The 19,477-nt window shown below is 44.0% G+C and overlaps 1 protein-coding gene and 1 long non-coding RNA gene across 3 annotated transcripts in view; one reads left to right on the forward strand and one right to left on the reverse strand.

Annotated features, from left to right (window-relative positions):
* Nucleotides 1–597: 597 nt before the first annotated feature.
* LOC115064023 lies at nucleotides 598–12,585 on the reverse strand. The gene is made up of 3 exons (XR_003843867.1): nucleotides 12,330–12,585; nucleotides 11,186–11,270; nucleotides 598–881 (listed from the first exon to the last, which is right to left on the reverse strand). It is a non-coding gene; the product is annotated as an uncharacterized LOC115064023 (long non-coding RNA).
* Zcchc2 (zinc finger CCHC-type containing 2) overlaps nucleotides 12,433–19,477 on the forward strand; it is a 46,710-nt gene continuing 39,665 nt past the window's right edge. For both annotated transcript variants that reach the window (XM_021197781.2, XM_029538485.1), the window contains exon 1: nucleotides 12,433–13,879. In XM_021197781.2, the coding sequence (XP_021053440.1) occupies nucleotides 12,947–13,879 (933 nt within the window). In that variant the 5' untranslated portion in view covers nucleotides 12,433–12,946. The remainder of the gene's footprint in view (nucleotides 13,880–19,477) is intronic.

The following is a 19,477-nucleotide window of genomic DNA, read 5'->3' on the forward strand; positions in this document are numbered from 1 at the left end:
GAGGCAAAACTTTCAAGTTAGTCTACGACAGTGTTAATGTGTACCCAAACAAAAAATATTCAAAGTACACACAACTTCAGAGGAAGTGACTGACTATAAGGAGAAACAAACAAACAAAAAAACCCTTGTATTTTTAATTTCCTCATTAAAATAGAACCCTCAGCAGAATATTAGCAAGGTGAAACATAGTATAAAAAGATTTTATCAACTGTGGTGGTTTAAATACTCTTGACCCTGGGAATGGCATTATTAGGTGGTATAGCCCTATTGGAGTAGGTGTGGCCTTGTTGGAGGAAGTGTGTCACTGTGGGTGTGGGCTTTGAGACCCTCCTTCTGGCTGCCTTGGAGACAGTCTCCTGGATGCCTTCTGGTCAAGATGTAGAACTCTCAGCTCCTTCACCAAGCCAGCCTGGATGCTGTCATGTTTCCCCCCTTGATGATAATAGTCTGAACCTCTGCAACTGTAAGCCAGCCCAATGAAATGTTGTCTCTATAGGAGTTGTCTTGGTCATGGTGTCTCATCACAGCAATAAAACCCTAACTAAGACACCAACTAAAGTTTATCCCAGGAATGCAAGACTGCTTTAATATCAGAAATGTCGCAACACAATACACCATTTAATAAAATAGCGTTTAAAACGCACACCATCATGTGAACAGACTCAGAAAGCATTTTCTCTGAAGTTCAAAACATATTTAGGAATAGAAAATAAAACAGGAGCTGGAGAGATGGCTCAGGGATTTAAGAGGACAGGGTGTTTTCTTCCAAAAGACCAGAGACTGATTCCCAGTAGCCATGTGACTGTTCACAAACATTTGTAACTCCAGTTCCAGAGGATTCCATGCCCTGTTCTTCTGGTCTTTGAGGGCACTAGGCACTCCTGTGGTACACAAACATAAATGCACAACATCAGCCACACATGTAAACTACAACTTTTCAAATATTAGGGGAAAGGCATAGAAAGCTTCAAGGGAAAGGTGTCCTCAACCTTGACAAATGGTTGGGAGTCTACTGACAGTGGCCCAGTAGGAAAGCTGTTTTTATGTTGAAGGAAAGAAACACAGACAAACACATGCACACACAACAGTAAAACGCTACATTTTTTCTCCTGGTAAGACTGGGCCTAAGGCAGCAGGGCTGGCTTTTGCCACGTCCATTTGCTTTGTTCTAGACAGTTTAGGGAAGACAAAAAACAAAAGGCATCGTAATGAGAAACTTGGAAAAAAAAACATCGTCATAGATTTATGATCTTGTATGTGAAACTGAAGGAATGATTGTACATGAGTACACATGTGCACATGCATGTACAGTCGCAAACACACACACACACACACACACACACACACACACACACACATGAAACTACTAGAACTATTGAAGGAATCAATAAAGTTGCAGAATAAAACTTTACCACACCAAAATCAATAATATTTCTATATATTGTCTATGAAGAATCCAAAATTAAAACTCGAAACTGTTTTTCAATGAAAAATGTGGCAAATCCAAACTACAGTGGAACATGTATTCTACAATATCCAAGCCTCGGAGTTTTGCTCAGTGAACCCAGAGAGGAAAACAGGAAACACTTACAAGGTGACCTCTAACCTCCATAGGCAGGCCATGGCATGCATGTGTGCAAGCACACACATAATAAATAAACATAAAAAGCAGTTATGCATCTCAATGGTAAATACTTAGCACAAGTGCAAGGCCTCAGAGCTTTCTACAAAACTCAGTCACAGAAAAACACTGTAAAGGACTTGTGGGTGGGGTACAACTCATTGCTAGAGCACTTTCCTACCCTGCAAGAGACCCCAAATCCAATCCCCAGTACCATGGGGAGTGAATGAAATGTGTGGTAAACTTCAAGCAGAGAAATTGTGCCTAATTTGTTTTTTGCCATATTAGTTAGTTAAATTTTTAGTAATGAATACATATGGCTTTTATAGTCAGGAAACACAGGGTTAACATTAAACTCTTTGGGTTCATTCAAAGTGTCATGGACACTGACTGCATAGTAACTGAAGCTTGGCTTTGGGGTTGCCAATCAGAGTTTGAACGCCTAGGGGAAATGGCCTCACCCCCACGGTCTTCATTTCCTTATCTATACAATAGAAGAGTGTGACGAAGATGAATGGATGCTGTACAAAATCACTTGTAAATTGACACTCTGCTCAACGTTTAGTATGTGGTCATTCACACCGTTGTGGTTGCTCTTTTAAGGAAGTCTTGCTTTCCTTTAAGGAAATGATTTTTTTTTTTCTTGTCTGTCATTTCCTTCCTTTCTGTGACTTCTTTAAGTCACCAAAGTAGAAAACACACCAGCCAGAGAGGGCTGGGTGCGGAAAACAGACGATCAGTGTAACTCTCATCCTCAGAGCTGCTCTGAGCTTGAGCCCTTTGATCCATGCACAGATCTGCCCCATAGATGTCCAGGAGGCAGGTGCCATCCAGGGAGACTACCAGAGGTGGAGCTTTTACCAGAGCTGTTGCAAGCAGGGAGCTAGCCCCATCCCACAACCTTAAAGGCTCGTGAGACCCTGCAGCCAAAGGACTGGCTGAAGCAGAAAGTGTGCTAGGGTGGGCTCTGGAAGGTTGATCATGTGACTAGTCTTAATGTAGCACCATGTGACCATCTCCTACATGTGACTAGCTTGCCTGAGTCATCAGCTGTGTCCCAGACTCAGAGGTCAGAGGTCAGCAAATGACAACATGGTCAACGTCCTTTAGTCACCTCTAACTCTCTGACATCACTTCCTAGTCTTTTCATAGAACAAAGTGGCTCTTTAGGCTACCCAAATCTCAGTGGTAACCAGGACACTATCACAAGCTTCCTAATCTTATATTTGCAGTTAAATTTGAGAAGCAGTAGACTTGGGTAAATAAAAAACTCCTCATCTTACATCTATCTCACAAAAAGCACATGAGAAAAATTTCCAAAAATATTAAGATCTTTGAGAATTAGAATGAAAATTCTATCAGCATTGCAAAGACTGATGGAAAGTTGAAAATAGCACTATAGCCTATAAAAAAAATGAACCTTGACTTAAGGTTTACTAACCAAATAAACATCTGTTAACGTTTTAAGTAGAATTAGATCATAAAATCAGCGTCCCAGGTAGCGCTAAACTCCGAAGCACATACATCAAAGTATAATCTAATCTATGTTTGCCTTTCTCGTGTTAGCTCAGCTCCAGCTCATTACGATAGCCACTAACGTGTACAACGTATCTTCCTACCAAATAAATAAATTGGCTGACTTTAAGTATTTTAGGATAATTTAAAAATCAATTTTATTTTGAGGGTACATTTATTTATTTATTATTATTGTGAGATGTGGAGGTCAAAAGGCAACTCTCAGGAGTTGTTTCCTCCTATCACAGGTTCAAAGTTCCTGTCATGAGGCTTGTAGGGCAAGTGCTTTCTCCCCAGTGAGGCATCTCACAGGGCCCTATACATACAAGTTCTATACATTCAAGTAACACTGTACAGGCCAGGCCAAGAAGATTATATATATGCATGTAATAATACTCAGTGATAAGTCATGAATTCCAAAGAGACCAAGTCATATGAGAGGGCTTGGAAGAAGTAAAGAGAGGGGGGAAGTAATTATAATCTCAATTAAAAGTAATCAGATTTACTTAGGTCTTAAATAAATCTACTATGTATTTTTTTTTTTTTTGGTTTTTCCAGACAGGGTTTCTCTGTGTAGCCCTGGCTGTCCTGGAACTCACTTTGTAGACCAGGCTGGCCTCGAACTCAGAAATCTGCCAGCTTCTGCCTCCCCAGTGCTGGGATTAAAGGCATGTGCCACCACACCCAGCTTTACTATGTATTTTCTTTGTGTAAATGTTTGCCACATTTCTATAAAATTGATACATGACATTTAAAACTATATATTTAATTTTTTTCCAACTATTTTTATAAAATAGAGTTTCAGGCTTGGTGTGGTCTCAGCACTTCAGAGGCAGAGGCAAGTCTTGGATGTCTGTGTGTTCAAGGTCAACCTGTTCTACATGCTGAGTTCCAACGCTAGTCTGGCCCACAAAGCAAGACCCTGTGTTGGAATATGCTTGGTTCAGGGAATGGCACTAATAGGAGGTGTGGCCTTGTTGGAGTAGGTGTGGCCTTGTTGGAGGAAGTGTGTTACTGTGGGGGTGGGCTTTGAGATCCTCCTTCTAGCCAAGTAGGAGCCAGTCTTCTACTATTTGCCTTTGGAACAAGATGTAGAACTTTCAGGTCCTCCAGTGCCATGCCTGCCTGGATGGATGCTGCCATGCTTCCAGCCTTGATGATAATGGACCAAACCTCAGAACCAGTAACCCAACTCCAATTATATGTTATCCTTCATAAGAATTGCCTTGGTTATGGTGTCTGTTCACAGCAGTAAAACCCTAACTAAAACATCCCATCTCAAGAAAAGAAAGGGGAAGGGGTTCATATATCCTAGGCTGGCCTCAAACTTGCTATGTAGCTGAGGATAATATTGAAAATTTAGTCCTCCTGCCTCCCAAGTGCAGGGTTACAGCTAAGCATCACTATACTAGATTTTATAGAACCCTGGGAATTAAACCAGGTCTTCCTGCATGCTAGAGAAGTATTCTTTCAACTAAACTACAGTCTCAACTTGTTCCAATTTGTAGTAATATTATGGTAATGATTGGGATCAATACTATTTACATTGATATGATGTATAAATTTAAATTTCAGAGAACACAAACAGCAGGCTGAGTCATGATTGTAGGTCACTTATCCCAGTTGGTAATACTCTAGGGGGAGTAGTGACTGACTCAATGATAAGGATCTGGTAAAACAGAATGCTATTCAAGTCCAATGTGGGGATAGCCTTGTGGTGAAGGTAACAGGGAAGCCTGTTGCCATTCCCCAAAGTAACTCAAAAGCAAACTGGAGTCTTGGTCAAGACTGATTCTGAATTAGTGTGAAAATTGGACCGAGGAAAGACTTTTTTACGAAAGTAAAAGAAAGAAGGAAGTCTTCTCCAGGACAGACTGGGTGTTTCCTGTGGCAGAAAGTTCTAGCAAGGCTGTGGGAGGGGCACACTGAGGACTGTCATCAACCTTAGCATGTGTGTGTGCTGCCCATTTCCCAGCTTCAGATGATAAGCAGCCTTCTGCATCTCTTTTGAAAGAAGACAGATAAAACAATCAAGTAATGAAGGCAATTTAATTCTAATAGCCCAGGCAGGAAAGCATCCTCTTGGCACTCCACCATGCTTTTGTGTAATGCAATTTTCTGCAGCATCCCTTAAGGTTTCTGCAGGGAATGACCTTGCTTGGACTTGGCTGTCTCAGCTTTCCTTTGTAACACACTAACAAACTTATTCTTGGGACACCTTGTGAGTCTGCAAATCATGACCATTTATTTGGTTCTGACCAACTTAACTTTGTAAGTTTTTGAAAGGTCAATAAACTTGAGATAACACATTCAGAAAAACAGCTCTGCATCAAGTTTTTAAGCCCCTTTATAAATCTTGTATCTTCCTTTTGAAGGGACTTTGAATAATGCTTTGTTCCATTTACAAAACCAGTTAACTAAGCAGCTTTACTTGCATATTTAATACTGTGGCTAAGCGTGACTTAACAACAAAGATAAATGCAGGGTTAGCTGATGTTCATGTTTGAATACCATGGCATGCACTCATTCAGATAAAGGGCTTCTTGGCACAACCAAGACACATAATAAACATGAAGTCTGGTGTAGCGGTGAATTAGTTAAACCACTTTGGCTCCTGGTGGGTTGTGTGCACACTGTACCTGCTCAAGAGCTCTCTGGATTCACAAATCACACACACACACACACACACACACACACACACACACACACACACACACACACACACACACACACACACCAGTTAATATTGATATACCTTGACTAGCTCAATGGCTGGGCACTTATAAATCTCCCTGCTGCTAGCATACATTCTCCCCTCCAACTTTCCAGAGTCAACTTGCTAAATCAAAATTTCATCTTTGCTATCCCACACCCAAACAGGGGAGTGGCCCTGGAATTTCTCAATTCTTACATGGCTGGTTTAGTTCTTCCCTGCGGTTCTTTTGTCTAATCCCTCGGCTTTTCTACCATGATGAGTCTCCTCTTCTCCTACCCCAGGTTCTTGCTGTGAAATCTAAAAGTCCTGCCTCTGTCTTTCTGCCCAGCCATTGGCTGTATGGCAATTCTTTATTATCAATTGAAGCCAGCTGGAGGTAGGGACCCTTAGATCTGGAAGTGGCTTTTGGAAGCAGAATTAAGACAAAGTATTAGAACCAATTCCGAACAGTCTGGTGCCAGTGTGCCCAGTACTCTTTTTAAGTAGGATATCCCAAAATAATGACAACACACAGTCTATGTGCACCAGTAGCAATCCTTTATCATCACTAAGTCTTGTGCACACTATATAGTTGTATGCGTTGTACTTTTATATAGCTGGCAGCACCATGGGCTTATTACAGCAGAATCATCACAAATTGGTCAAGAATCCATTATGTTGTCACGTGTCAATGACTATGAGATGACTAAGTGGTAGGAAGACTTCAGCTGCATTATAATCACAGGGATGAGAGTGACGGACTAGAGCCTTGTGTGTGGTGCCTGACTCTACTGTCTTCATGAGTCCCTTGGATGTGTACTTGGATCTCTAGTTTTTCCATTTTATTTTCAAAAAATTCATACCAACAGAAAACCAAAACAGTACATTGTTCACCTCTCTTAGATTATGAATATTATATGACATTTACTTTGCCTTGTTCATTAATTTTTTTCCTAAGCTACCTGAAGATAAATTATAGGTATCACAGCATTTCAGTCTTGAGTGTTTCTCCACATACTCCTTGAAGACGGGGCTTACTTAGAAGCCACAATGTCATTATTTCACCCAAGTCAGCACTGAGGCAAAAAGTATCTAGTAAGCTCATATCCAAATTATCTAATTATCTCCCAAATGTCTTTTACATTTTTAATTCAAGGAACCAATAAAATCAGGCATTACATTTAGTTGTTTTATTTCTTGAGGATCCTTCTATCTAGAACAGTACCCTCCTTGTATTTGTTTTGATAATGTGAATAATTTTACATATTTTAAAATGTTCACATCCTCCTACATAATGCCCCAAAGTCCTAAATAAATGCCAGGTGGTAGTGGCGCACACCTTTGATCCCCGCATTCCAAAGGAAGAAGCAGGTGGATCTCTATGAGTTCGAGGCCAGCCTGGACTAGAGGGTGAGTTCCAGGATATGTAGAGAAACCCTGACTCGAAAAACGAAACGAAACAAAAAAGAAAAAAGAAAAGAAAAAAAAAAAAAAAGAAAAGAAAAGAAAAGAAAGATAATGTCTGGGTTAATCATATTTCCACATAATTATATCCATTATACATATTTTGACAAGTATACAAGATATGTGTATTGGTAGTAGCACTATTGACATGACAAAGGAAATATTAATGTTCCATTACTGCTAATATTAGCTGTGGCATCATGGCTTTGATGGCGTCCATTATATTTATTCCAATAAAATACATTTTCTTTGTGTTAAAATAGTTTTTTAATTTACTTATTTTACTTATACAAATGTTTTACTTGCATGTCTTTGTATGTCTGTCTGTGCTCCATGTGCCTGGTACCTGCAGAGGTAGTTTGATCAGTTATGGAGTAGTTTTATCAGTAAGCCACCATGTGGGCGATAAAAATTGAACCCAGGTCTTCTGCAAGAAGTGCTCTTAACTGCCGAGCCCTCTCTCTTTCTAGCTTCTATTTTCTCTGCTCTCAGCTGAGGTGAGGGAGAACATGTATTTTGTTTCCAGGTAGCTTTGTATCCAATAGTAAGCAGGTCAGAACCATGACTACAACTGACAGTTACAAAATGTCTCCTTCTTCAGCACTCTCCCAGGAGGGGCACACAGACTCTTTTTTTACTCCCATGGGTTAAGAGTTTTAAAATCTATTAATATTACTATACTGTTGTTATACTGAAATTTCCCCACACTTGTTAAATTAGAGTTTATCTGTTCTTGTGACATATCCTACTTCAAATTAAGTAGAATTCCTAATAGAAGTCACTAGTTTGAGGAATTTCCAGACCAAACCATATTAGTATCAAATTTATTTTTTAACTGTCTCTTAAGGTCGTGGATTTCAATTTAAAAAAAAATCAATATACAGTATTTGAGAACACAGTTATCCTGGTGAGGAATAGGCCCAGGAATCTTTCTGACAGAGTCAAAACTCCAGGGAGACTCTGAATTCAACCCAAGGAGAGGCTTCCAGTAAAGAGTCCCTACCACACTTGGGGCACAGTCCCAAGCTACCCGTGAAAATAAGGTCACAGAAACAGTGCTTGTGACTTTTGCTTTTTTTTTTTTTTCCTAAACTGCACTGTATTTTTAGAAACCCAGGAAAAAAAAACCCTTATCTTTTAAATTTTAATATGTAGTTTTTTCCTTAAGTTGTATCAATAAATAATTTGCCTGTGTTACTTCCAAGATCTGTTGATCAACCTTTAAATATACTTTAAAAAACTAGCATCCATATACAATGATGTGTATGGCCCAACTGAACAGAAAATTATTTTAGAAATGTACTTGTGACAATTAAATGAGAAAAAGGGCACACTAAAGTACAATGATGTTGACATATGAATTTGCTTCTGTGGGAGCCATGCTTCCCTTCCTCCTTTGCAACAGCCCTTGATGCCTTTTCTATGGATCCCTATAACTCTGAAGAAGCTGACTCTACTCTTTTGGACCCAGAGACTGATCAAGAGTGGACATGGAACTTCAGCAAGTGGAGGAAGGGAAGGGAACTGGTCAGATCTGGCCTGAAGATGCTGGTATACACATTTTGTCTTTCCTACTAGACATGAACTCGAATGCCCTTAAGCTTCTGGCCTTTACTTCTGTTCTACTGTCCACTCATTTATTTCATAATTGTTTATGAACATTTACTGTGTGCTAAATGGGACGAACAGATTAGCAGCTGGTAAAATATAAAGTTGAGAAAGGCATGGCCAGTTAACCGACATTTATATCCCAGCCAAGGATGCTTGGTGGCTCACATTTACTGCCCTACTCCTTGTGAATTCAAGGTCAGCCTAGCTAACATAATGAGACTTAGTCTCAGAAGAAAAAGAAAAGGAAGAGGAGGAAGAGGAGAGGGAAGATGAGGAGGAGGAAGAGAGAGAGAGAGAGAGAGAGAGAGAGAGAGAGAGAGAGAGAGAGAGAGAGGGAGAATGAGAATGAATGAATTCAGAGTAAGAAACAGGAAAACATGTTTGAAAGTCAATAGGTCAATATTCATGACTTACAGAACAAACTTTAGAGATGGATCACCTGGCTGTTTCAGATAACACCTTGGCTAAGTAAAAGACTTGCATATAGAGCCCTTTAAGTTATGGGTACGCATCTGCCTGTGCACCTGAGGGTGCTGCCCATGGAAGTCAGAGTTCCTAGATCCCCTGGAGCTAGAGAGTCACAGGCAGCAACAGCTTCCTGATGTGGGTCATAGGAACCCAACTCCTGAATTCAGACCCTCTGCAAGAGCAGTACACACGCCTAACTGAGAAACCGTCTCTCCAGACCCTAAATACACTTTTTTTTTTTTTGACAGAGGGATAATGTTAAGTATATCAGTCTATTCTGAATTAGTATTTGGGGTTTAGGTAAAATTACTTTCTGTAATTTAGTTGCAAAAGGTAGGATTTAAAAGTCCTTTCTATCATTACCAGCATCAAATCCAAAGTGCGACCTTCCCTTGAAACCAGTTCTCTTTTTTGCAGAGAAATACATACTTGGATGTTAAGAATAATAGCATCTTTCATGTTTTACTAAATGTCTATCAAGATCATCTAAAGACAAGACACAATAGTACCTTGGGCTAACTCTACTAGCCAGGGTTCTCCAGAGCAACAGAGCCAATAGAATACCTTACAAGAGAAGTTGTTAGATTGCTTATACCGTATGGGGTAGGTAGTTCAACAATGGTTGTCTACATGCTAGAGAGGCTGAGAACCTACTAGCTTCAGTATACAGAGCTAAATGTTTCCGAGGTCCAGCTGCTGATCTTCAGCAATTAGAAGGGTAAAACTGGGCTAAGGCATCAGGGAAGGAGGCAGTGGGAGAAAGGGGTCGGGGCAAGGCAGGCAGGTAAGAACAGCAGCTTTCCCTCCGATCACTTCTAATCTGGCCCCCTTGCTGGCAGGTGCTGCCCTCCCTAGAGAGGTGCCATCATAACATAAGAGAGGGTCTCCCCCCCCCCCCCCCCGTCAGTTCTTGTAAGAATTATTCTCACGACTGGCTCAGAAGCAAGCCTCTGACAAACAAGTTTAGCCATCACAATCCCAGTATGAAAAATTTGGATACAAACCCCACACTCGACACTCCTATAGCCCATGTGATTTGATTACACATGGAACATAAAATTTAGAGCATGCTTTTGCAACCAGGCAGATCATATTTCTAAAGAGTCATCAGAATCATGAGGGTAGCTCTCCCGAGTTAAACACTCCCATGTTGCCCTGGGCTCTCTCCCTTGAGGGTGAGTGCTGCAGCCATCCTTCACCCTTGCTCCCTGTGTTCTGTCACTAATCACAGGGTGGAAAAAAACACTTAGATGTGTGTGTGTGGGTGTGATTTGCAGAGTAGAGAGAGGGCCCTGAAACAACACCATGTGGGGACAAACCATCAAGCTGGTGGAGGATAACCTGAATTGAAGTATAGTACATGTTATTTATAAGTGTTACTATCAACTGTGTTTTCTAATGCTGGCCAAGCTAGAGAGACGGAAATCATTATTACCAGTTGCAAATTTAATTTAATTCTGATAAAAACGTGGATTGGGTGTTGTGAGTCTAGATTAAATAACTGATACAATAGAAAATTAAAAGATTAAAAATCCATAGTGGGGATCACATGTAAAAATCAATTTGGAAGTGGAGTATTTGCTCATTACATAAGGCGTGGAAGTAAAGTTGGGAATGTGGCAGGGGAGGGGGGTGGGGGGGGGCTCCTCACGATTCTGCTCAAAGCATTTCATCCCAAGCTTCAGAAACGTGCCTAAGGGATCAGGCAGGCACAGGAGACTCGAGGATAGTAGCTGAGGCTTACTTTATTTAAGCTACATCCAAGAAGCACAGGAAAGAGAAAACTACATGTCAGAATAGCTTTCACTTACATCTGTCAGTATAAAATGTACTGAGTAATTCCCTATCTCTCAGTTTTATCACGGAAGCTGATTTAGGGTTCAACTCAGCCTTATCCTAAATGATAAAGCCGCAGAGTTGTGAGATAAAGGCGATTCTATACACTCTGTAGATGTCCCAACACTCTCAGAGAGGGTTAGTGTGGAATTTAATTTTCTCACGCTCCTACTTAGGTTATGTGGTATAAGTTCTTTATTTAAAACTGTAGGAAAATTAAAAAAAAAACAAACTCACAAAGAAACTACTTTTATGGACCCTCAAATCATCATCATCATCCTGTTTCCCCTGCCCCTGAGCACAGATTTATATTTATTTACAGCCATGGACTGACAAACAGCATGCCAAGAACTCCTTCTTGACAGGCAGTCAGGCTACAGCACAAGTGAGACAGCCATAGAAGGATAGTCCTGATGGCTCTGAGAGGAATCATGGCCCCTTGGGTTGGCTTGGTTTTTAAACTGATTTTTATGGTTGAGCTATACATATCACTGAAAGAGAGTCATGGGGTGGGGGTGTCTCCAAACCTTAAAAATGTAATGTCGCTTAAAAACCTAAAACCCTGCCAAGACAGTAACTTATTAAATTGTTTAAAAGAGTTACAGGAAATTCACACCAGCACAAGAATTCCAAATGTTCACGGATAGGAACTAAAATGTAACTAATAAGTGATTGCGCAAATCATGGATTTGGGGCAGGAGGGCGTTCTTAAACTTAACCTTGCAAGCCAGCCGCAACCATTAGGCCAAGCACCCCCAGCAACAGGGTCCCCTCAGCCGGATACCCGGTCCAAAGCAGCTCCTTGCAGCCAGCCTGAGCAAGGGCGCTCGCCGCCCCAGACCACTGCTACATCCTGACCTAACTCCCGGATCTTCGTCCCAGCGTTCACACCAACGGTCCAGGTGAAGTTTTAGAATATGGTAATGTCCCGTGGCTGACTTTGGCGGAGTTCACGAGGCGGCAGGGGCTGGGAACCCATTCGGCGTGATCCAGGGCGGTGGCTGATGCGAAGACGGTCTGCAGCCATGGCACCGCCACATCTCTCAAGAAAAAAACTAAGTCGATGTCCATTCTCCCACGCGAACCTCGCCCACTTCTGCCGCTCCGGGCCGAGCTCACCTCGCCGTGGTCCGAAAGTCCCAAACCCACGTCCACAGTCTGATGGAACCATCAAGCATTAGGACCGCGCGGGATGTGCCAGAGCCTTGCAGCAAAGCAGGAGGTGGGCGTGGCTTCCAAGAGAGGGCGGCTCCCGGCAGGGGAGGAGGGGCAAACGAGAAGCGCGCGTCACGCCAGATCTAAACATTGATTGGCTGGGGTGCAGTGCGCGGAGCCCGCCAGCGTCTCCGCCCAGCCCCGCTGCTCCTCCTCCTCCTCGCCAAGCCGCTCTGCTAGCACCGGCTCGAGAGGGAACGGCTCAGGCCGTCACCGCCAGCCCCGTGCGGACGCGGAAAGGCGGAAGGAGGACGCGCTCGTCGACTTGCTCCTCCCGCACTGGACTCCCCAGCGGGCACGGAGCCCAGGGGAGGAGCCGTCGCGGGCACGCCCCGCCTCCGGCCGCGACGAAGCTGCCGGCCGGCCACCGCCCCCCCTCCCCGGTCGGCGAGACCCGCCCCCGGCCCGCCCCGGCGGCATGGAGGGGCAACGTTCTTGACGGCCGTGCCGCCGCCCGGGCGCTCGGCTCCTCCCGCCGCCCCCGCTCCCTCGCTCGCATGTCCGCACCGCCTTAGCTGAGGATGCTGAGGATGAAGCTGCCACCGAAGTCGACGCACCCCAGCGAGCCGCCGCCCGACGCGGAGGAGCCCGAGGCGGACGCGCGGCCGGGCGCAAAGGCTCCGCTGCGCCGCCGCCGCGACTGCCGCCCGCAGCCGCCGCCGCCGCCCACGGGCCTGCCGCGGGGACTCCTGCCGCCGCCGTCGTCGCCGTCGCCGCCCCGGGGGCTCGAGCCGCCTGTTGCTAGCGAGCCGACGGCGGGCGCGGGCATGCCGGGCGGCGGCGGGCACGCGGCGGCGCTGCGCGAACAGGAGCGGGTGTATGAGTGGTTCGGGCTGGTGCTGGGCTCGGCGCAGCGCCTGGAGTTCATGTGCGGGCTGCTGGACCTGTGCAACCCGCTGGAGCTGCGCTTTCTCGGCTCGTGCCTGGAGGACTTGGCGCGCAAGGACTACCACTACCTGCGCGACTCGGAGGCTAAGGCCAACGGCCTCTCGGACCCAGGGTCGCTGGCCGACTTCCGAGAGCCCGCCGTGCGCTCGCGCCTCATCGTATACCTAGCGCTGCTGGGCTCCGAGAACAGAGAGGCCGCCGGCCGCCTGCACCGCCTCCTGCCCCAGGTGGACGCGGTGCTCAGGAGCCTGCGCGCGACTCGAGCCGAGGGCTCGCGGGGCAGCGTGGAGGACGAGCCGAGTGGCGATGGCGAGCAGGACGCGGAGAAGGACGGCCCCGGCCCGGAAGGCAGCGGCTGCGCCAAGCTCGGGACTGGAGGCGGGCTCGGCTTCAGGGCCCAGGAGGAACTGCTGCTGCTCTTCACCATGGCTTCGCTGCACCCGGCTTTCTCCTTCCACCAGCGGGTCACCCTGAGGGAACACCTGGAGAGGCTCCGCAGCGCACTCCGGGTGGAGCCGGAGGACGCGGAGGTGGAGCCCAGCAACTTTGCGGGCTCCAGGCCCCAGGTAAGGTGCTCAGAGGTGCGAAGAAGTGGCAGCAGTCGCAGCTCCGGCCTCCGCCTCGGGGGCCTCGGAATCCAGCTCTGACCCCATCCTCATGCAGGTGTCTCGGAATAACCACTCCGCAGCCCTCAGCCCTGGGTAGTCATCGTCATTTTCTTGGGTGGCTCATTTCCAGTCACCCACATGCACATTGAGCCATCCGCCATAACAGAATGCTCTAGAATTCTCTAATGTGCACGAGTTATCACGGAAGACTGAAGCTCCTGACCCTAGACCTCAGAATTAGGAGGCTCTTTGGACATTTTGGGCTTGGGTATTTGGGTGCTAGGTGCAAGGGGAAAAGCCAAGCTCTTGGGGCTGTCAACCAACCATCTGTCTAGCCCTGGGTGGGCTGTTTCCTAGTCTCAGCCTGTTTAAAACCGCCTTACCCCTTGGCACTGCCAGGTTACTGTGGCATAAGGGACTTTTCATACTTAGTGTGTGCTAATTAAGGTTTTGAATACGTCTTTTGGCTTTTAGTCGGAGAACTTTGTATTCACTGGGAGTGTGTGTGTGTGTGTGTGTGTGTGTGTGTATGTGTATTCTATGGAGACCTATGAATTGGCTGACCTAAGTACAAAATCGTTCATCTAGGTAAAGACTTGGGATGGCTTGGCTAACCCTTTAACAGACAACCAAACAAGCTTTCCTATGGGGCTTGATTTCTACTTCAGATTTGGGGTCTGGTGATTTCTTAGGTCGTTAGGCATTAATGTTGTCTAAAAGAGTTACTAAGACACATTTAGTACATAGGGTTCTACTTGTCGAAAACTTTAAAGAATTTTTAGTCTTGGAAGCAATTTAATTAGGCCCAATAAACCACTTAAGAATGGCGATTTAATGGGGATATGTTTCAATTGCAGTAAAAACTGTAGATTAAGACCTTATTTCTGTTGGTCATATTTGATCTGGATGCCATGCTTTTCCACCTTAAGGGGGGGGGTTCCCTTCCTCCTCGCTTGAAAGTTAACATGTATCAGCAGTATGTTTCACTAATGATTGTATAGACTCATTACCGAAGAACCGAGGGCGTTTAGGATAGGGCCTCAAAGGGCCTTAGAGATAATGTAGGCTGAGTACTAAGGGTTTTTTTGTTTTTGTTTTTTTGTTGTTTTTTTTTCCATGAGGCATTTGTGAAATTACAAGTTTCATGTTTTATTTTTATAAATCTTAACAAAACCCAGATGTAATAAAACTAATACTTTTCATTTTCTTGATGATTGTAAAATCATACCATTGGTAGTAGTGTCTCTACTACCAGCACACACGTATGTGTAATGATGATAAAAGCTTAATTCACCCTTCAGCCTATGCACTAAATCTCCCTGAAAAATCTACACACAGAGCTGTTAAATTTCGAGAAGAGAGCATGAGTTCGGGGACATGTTTTCTTATGACAATGTAAGATAACCTTGAATTTGGTCTGATGAAAATGTCCCACAACGGAACAATTTACATCATCCCATTCATAGTATATCAACACAGGTACAGCACTAATTGCAGAGTTTTAACTGTGAGGGTCTCCTTTCCCTTCATGTTGCTTTGAATGTGGTACTGTAAAACAGATGGAGAGGGTAGATATGTGCTAATCAGAGTAATGAGATTTTTAGCTTGACTGCAGTGCATGGCCTTTTCTGGCCACCAGTGAGTGCTGGGAGGAGTGGACAAAGGAGATTGGGCATCCTGCCACTAATTTCAGCACATCATCACTTCTCAGGAAGTGGGAGTAGGGAATAAATGCTACAGGGATTAATGTACTAAGCGCGAGACATTGGGGCTATTGCTTAGCGAGTGGTATTTCTCCGGTAGTTGTTTAGGGTTGATGAACAAACCATTTCTATCTGATGAAACAACTTAGATCTCACCTTTTGGAGGTGTGTGTGTGGGTTATTGTGGCTCCCCAAGTCCTCCACCTGACGCAGTTTTGGACTTGACGTTTGAGCGGATCTTGTTGCTCACAGGCTGTCATTCTTGAGGCTGCTGGTGCAGGTGGGCTTTTTAAAGTGCGGATTCCCGCGGTCCAGCCCAGCTGTTGCTCGGCCCTCGGTGACCTAAGTGCACAGAAGTTAGGGCGCGGGCGGGATTCTGCAGGGAGCGGGCTGGAGCGCAGGCCGGCCGCTCGTGGAGGCGCGGGGTCCTCCCGAGGACGCTGGGGTCGCGCATGGTCGCGGCCCGCAGACAGCAGCGAGCCGGGGCTGCCCCTCCCCCGCCCGGCAAGATGGCGGCCGCGCAGCGCACGTGACCAGCGCCGTTCCGCCCTTGCCCCGCCCGGGCCCCAGCCTGGCTGAAGGGCTGGTAGTGGAGGTGGAGAAGCACGTGGGCCCAAGGCTGGTGGGGACTTAGACCTGATAAAGGAGAACTTCGTGGGGCTGCATTTAACTTGCCCCGGAAGTAACTTTGGCTGCAGCTATGCAGCTTTTCATTGCTTAGGAACCATTTTTATCTTTTTTAGTGTTTATGACCAAGGGAAGCCTATTAGCCTTCAGTGGACGAAGAAAAACCCGAACTCAATTTTTTGTTAAGGTATACTGGTTCAGAATACCGTACCTAGCTTTAGAATTGTACCTAATAACTATAAAGTGGATTTCTTTAATTTTTTTAAACTAATGACATTCATGGATAAAACTTGAATGACAGCTTTATATTCTGTGCCCTGAGGGTGAAGTCCAGCACACAGTGTCTTAACCATGGACAGTGTGAGTTGGTGACAAGTCCACCAGCTATCCAGAGAGTGCGCTTACTAGTCCACATCAGAGAAACAGGAATAAACAAATGTGGTTTTACTCTTAGAAGTGGCAACTCATAGCTTTTAAAATGGGGTTTGGGTGATTCTGTATATTATATAAAAACTTGAGTATTGGGCCTCCTTTTAGGAGACTTGCACATAAATCTCACTTTCTTCCCAGCCTCAATAGACCATTATACTTGTATATAGCTCACAAATAGGCCCAAGGAACAGTAGTGGGAGTACTCATTAATGTATCTTAGGATGTGTACAGTTCTTTGTTAGAGTTTTCATACGTGAAAAATAGCTGCAAACCCCAAATGTTAAACACAGTTCTCTTCCTGTTATCAATAAGATAAACCATAAAGACTTAGGAACAAAAACCCTCTGGAACAAAAACCCTCTGTGGCTTTAGGAACTAGCTTTATTCCTGTGTTTGAATGATTTATAGGCACTGACACAATTCATGGGCGTTTGCTGACCACTTTTGGAAGGTTTTCCCCTAACTGTCGATGCAGAGGTATTAGAAACAAACCACATTGGTTATCGTGGTAGTCTACAGTGGTTGGTATTGTGTAGTAGCTCTTTTGGTTGTTCTTAATGCTTGAAGCTTGGTTGATTGACCTGACTAATAGTATTAACATTTGAATTAAAGATCCTGTGTCTTAGTGTCACTTAAACTCATAAGCCATACTTGAACTTATCAAAATTAAGTGGCCACAAGTCCTTTACCTACTAAAATTAGTAAATTTAGTAGGGGGAAAAAAACCTTGTGAAATTGTCCCCTTTTCCGTAAATGTGCAGTTTGTCTGTGTTGTCCCTGACCGACCTATTATTTCTACTCAGTTTGCAGTACAGATAACGTATGAGTTGTGCTGGAGCTTGAGAAAGAAAATTTTACAGTGGGTTTTAGTTTAAATTTTACTTGTCGAAGAAAATCTGAATGTATTTGTGTCAGAGTGCATAGAGAGCAGCTACCTAGAAGTTTGGATACCAGATTCTGTTGTATTAGATGCTAAGATGTGTATGTGAGAGGACAGCGAAAAGGAGTAGTGTTTTGTTGTTTCTGAGACGGTTTCACACTGTAATTTAGGCTTGCCTCCAACTGGGGGATCCTTCCTCTGTCTCCAAAGGATGAAATATAAGGATGAGCTAATTCTGTCAGCTAGAAATCATATCTAAAATTCATTAGTAATATATACTGCATTTGTTTTCTTAGGCCATTGCTAGAATATATCTCACAGTGAAGTGTTGGTGGGCCTTCCCTGAGGTTTTCTCACTTATTAAAAGTAGTCTTCATTAGCATTTGAGTCAGGTCTGCCTCCTAGGTGGTCTAAGGGAAACAGATGTAGCACAGCATCTCCAGATGGAGGTGGGAGCAGGACTAGCCATGTCCTCCAGGTGAAATGCTTGGTTTGCTTGACTGCAGCAAGGAATACAAGCATCAGTTGTGATATAAAACACTGTTGGAAGAGGCTTTTTACAATCAGGTAACTATTTTAGTTAGCAGGTGACTAGCAAAGTAAAGTATATGATTTCCTGTGCAGAGGGTTTCTCCTGGGGTCCGGGTATAGAAAGTAAGTGCTCTTCCTCCAGCTGGGGAAGACTGCTCTTGCCACTGCACTCCTGCACTCCCTTCTTTACTCTGGAGATGGATGGGAGGCTGGGGTTGTAGAGCTGAGTGAGGGAGCATGATCTCTAGTAGGGAGGGGTTTACATTCCAGCCCTGAGACAGCAACCAGCCAACCCGAAGCTGAGCTTTAGTGCCCTCTATAAAAGGAGGGAGAGTGACTTCCTTTCCAGGTTGTAGTGATTGCACTAAGAGTAAGTTGCAAAATTATTCAGACTATTTTGAACACATTATCAGGCTAGCACAGTTTTCTTTAACACTAAGTCATGACTTTTTATTTTCAGGAAAGGGGGTCTTTCTGTGTTTGGGGCTTTTTGATTTTATACTTAAAGCCCACAGGGTAGAGAGTACTCTTACATTCTTATTACTAGATAAGATTGATTTTCAAGAAAGATACATAGTTGAAAAGATAGTATTTGGATTTCAAAAAGGATACATAGTTGAAAAGATAGTATTTGAGAGCTATTTAGAAAAGTTATTTTTTGTAATATTTACATTGTAAAAAAAAAAAAAAAAACCAAATCTTTTAAAACCCCCAAAGAAGAAATCCTCTCAGGTTCAAATAATTTCTTTTAGTATTGGATTGGGGACTATAAGTGGAGGAAAATACGTATTTTGAATTTATCATTCACTTTAGTGCAGCTGTAGTCTACTTATTCACCACTTTTCACATTTAATTAGGAAATAATTTAAATTTGTATGGAGTCAAGCATGACTACTACAAAAAGCGATTTTATAGTTTGGTTAAGTTACATAATTCTTTAGTTAAGAGCATGGTTTGGGATCCATGTACTTAGGAGCGTTTCTGCATTGCAACTGTTGTATGTTTGTTTTAGCTTGTTTAATGTTTTTTATTCTTTAAGAAATGTTAAGGTGGTTGTTGTTGTTGTTTGGTTTTTTTGATTTTTTGCCAGTCGCTGTAGCTCATGTTTGTAATGCTTGTAATCTTAGAATTTGGAAGGTTGAAGCAGAGAATTTGAGGCCAGCCAGGGATTTATCACAAACAACAAAATAGAAGCAAGGGGCTAGTACTCCCTGAGTGTTTCATGCTGTAGACTCTGATTTTCATGGTGGAGCACTGTGTGACAGTACTTTATAGAGAATTCGCTGCTTGTGCAGTAATTCTGGTTTGTCTGTGTAAACAGTCAGTGTGACAGGGAAGTGGCCTGTGGGGTGTGTGTTATGGGTAGTGGAGGCCCAGCCCTGA

The sequence above is a fragment of the Mus pahari genome, chromosome 5 (assembly GCF_900095145.1).
Source record: "Mus pahari chromosome 5, PAHARI_EIJ_v1.1, whole genome shotgun sequence".
Lineage (NCBI taxonomy): Eukaryota > Metazoa > Chordata > Mammalia > Rodentia > Muridae > Mus > Mus pahari.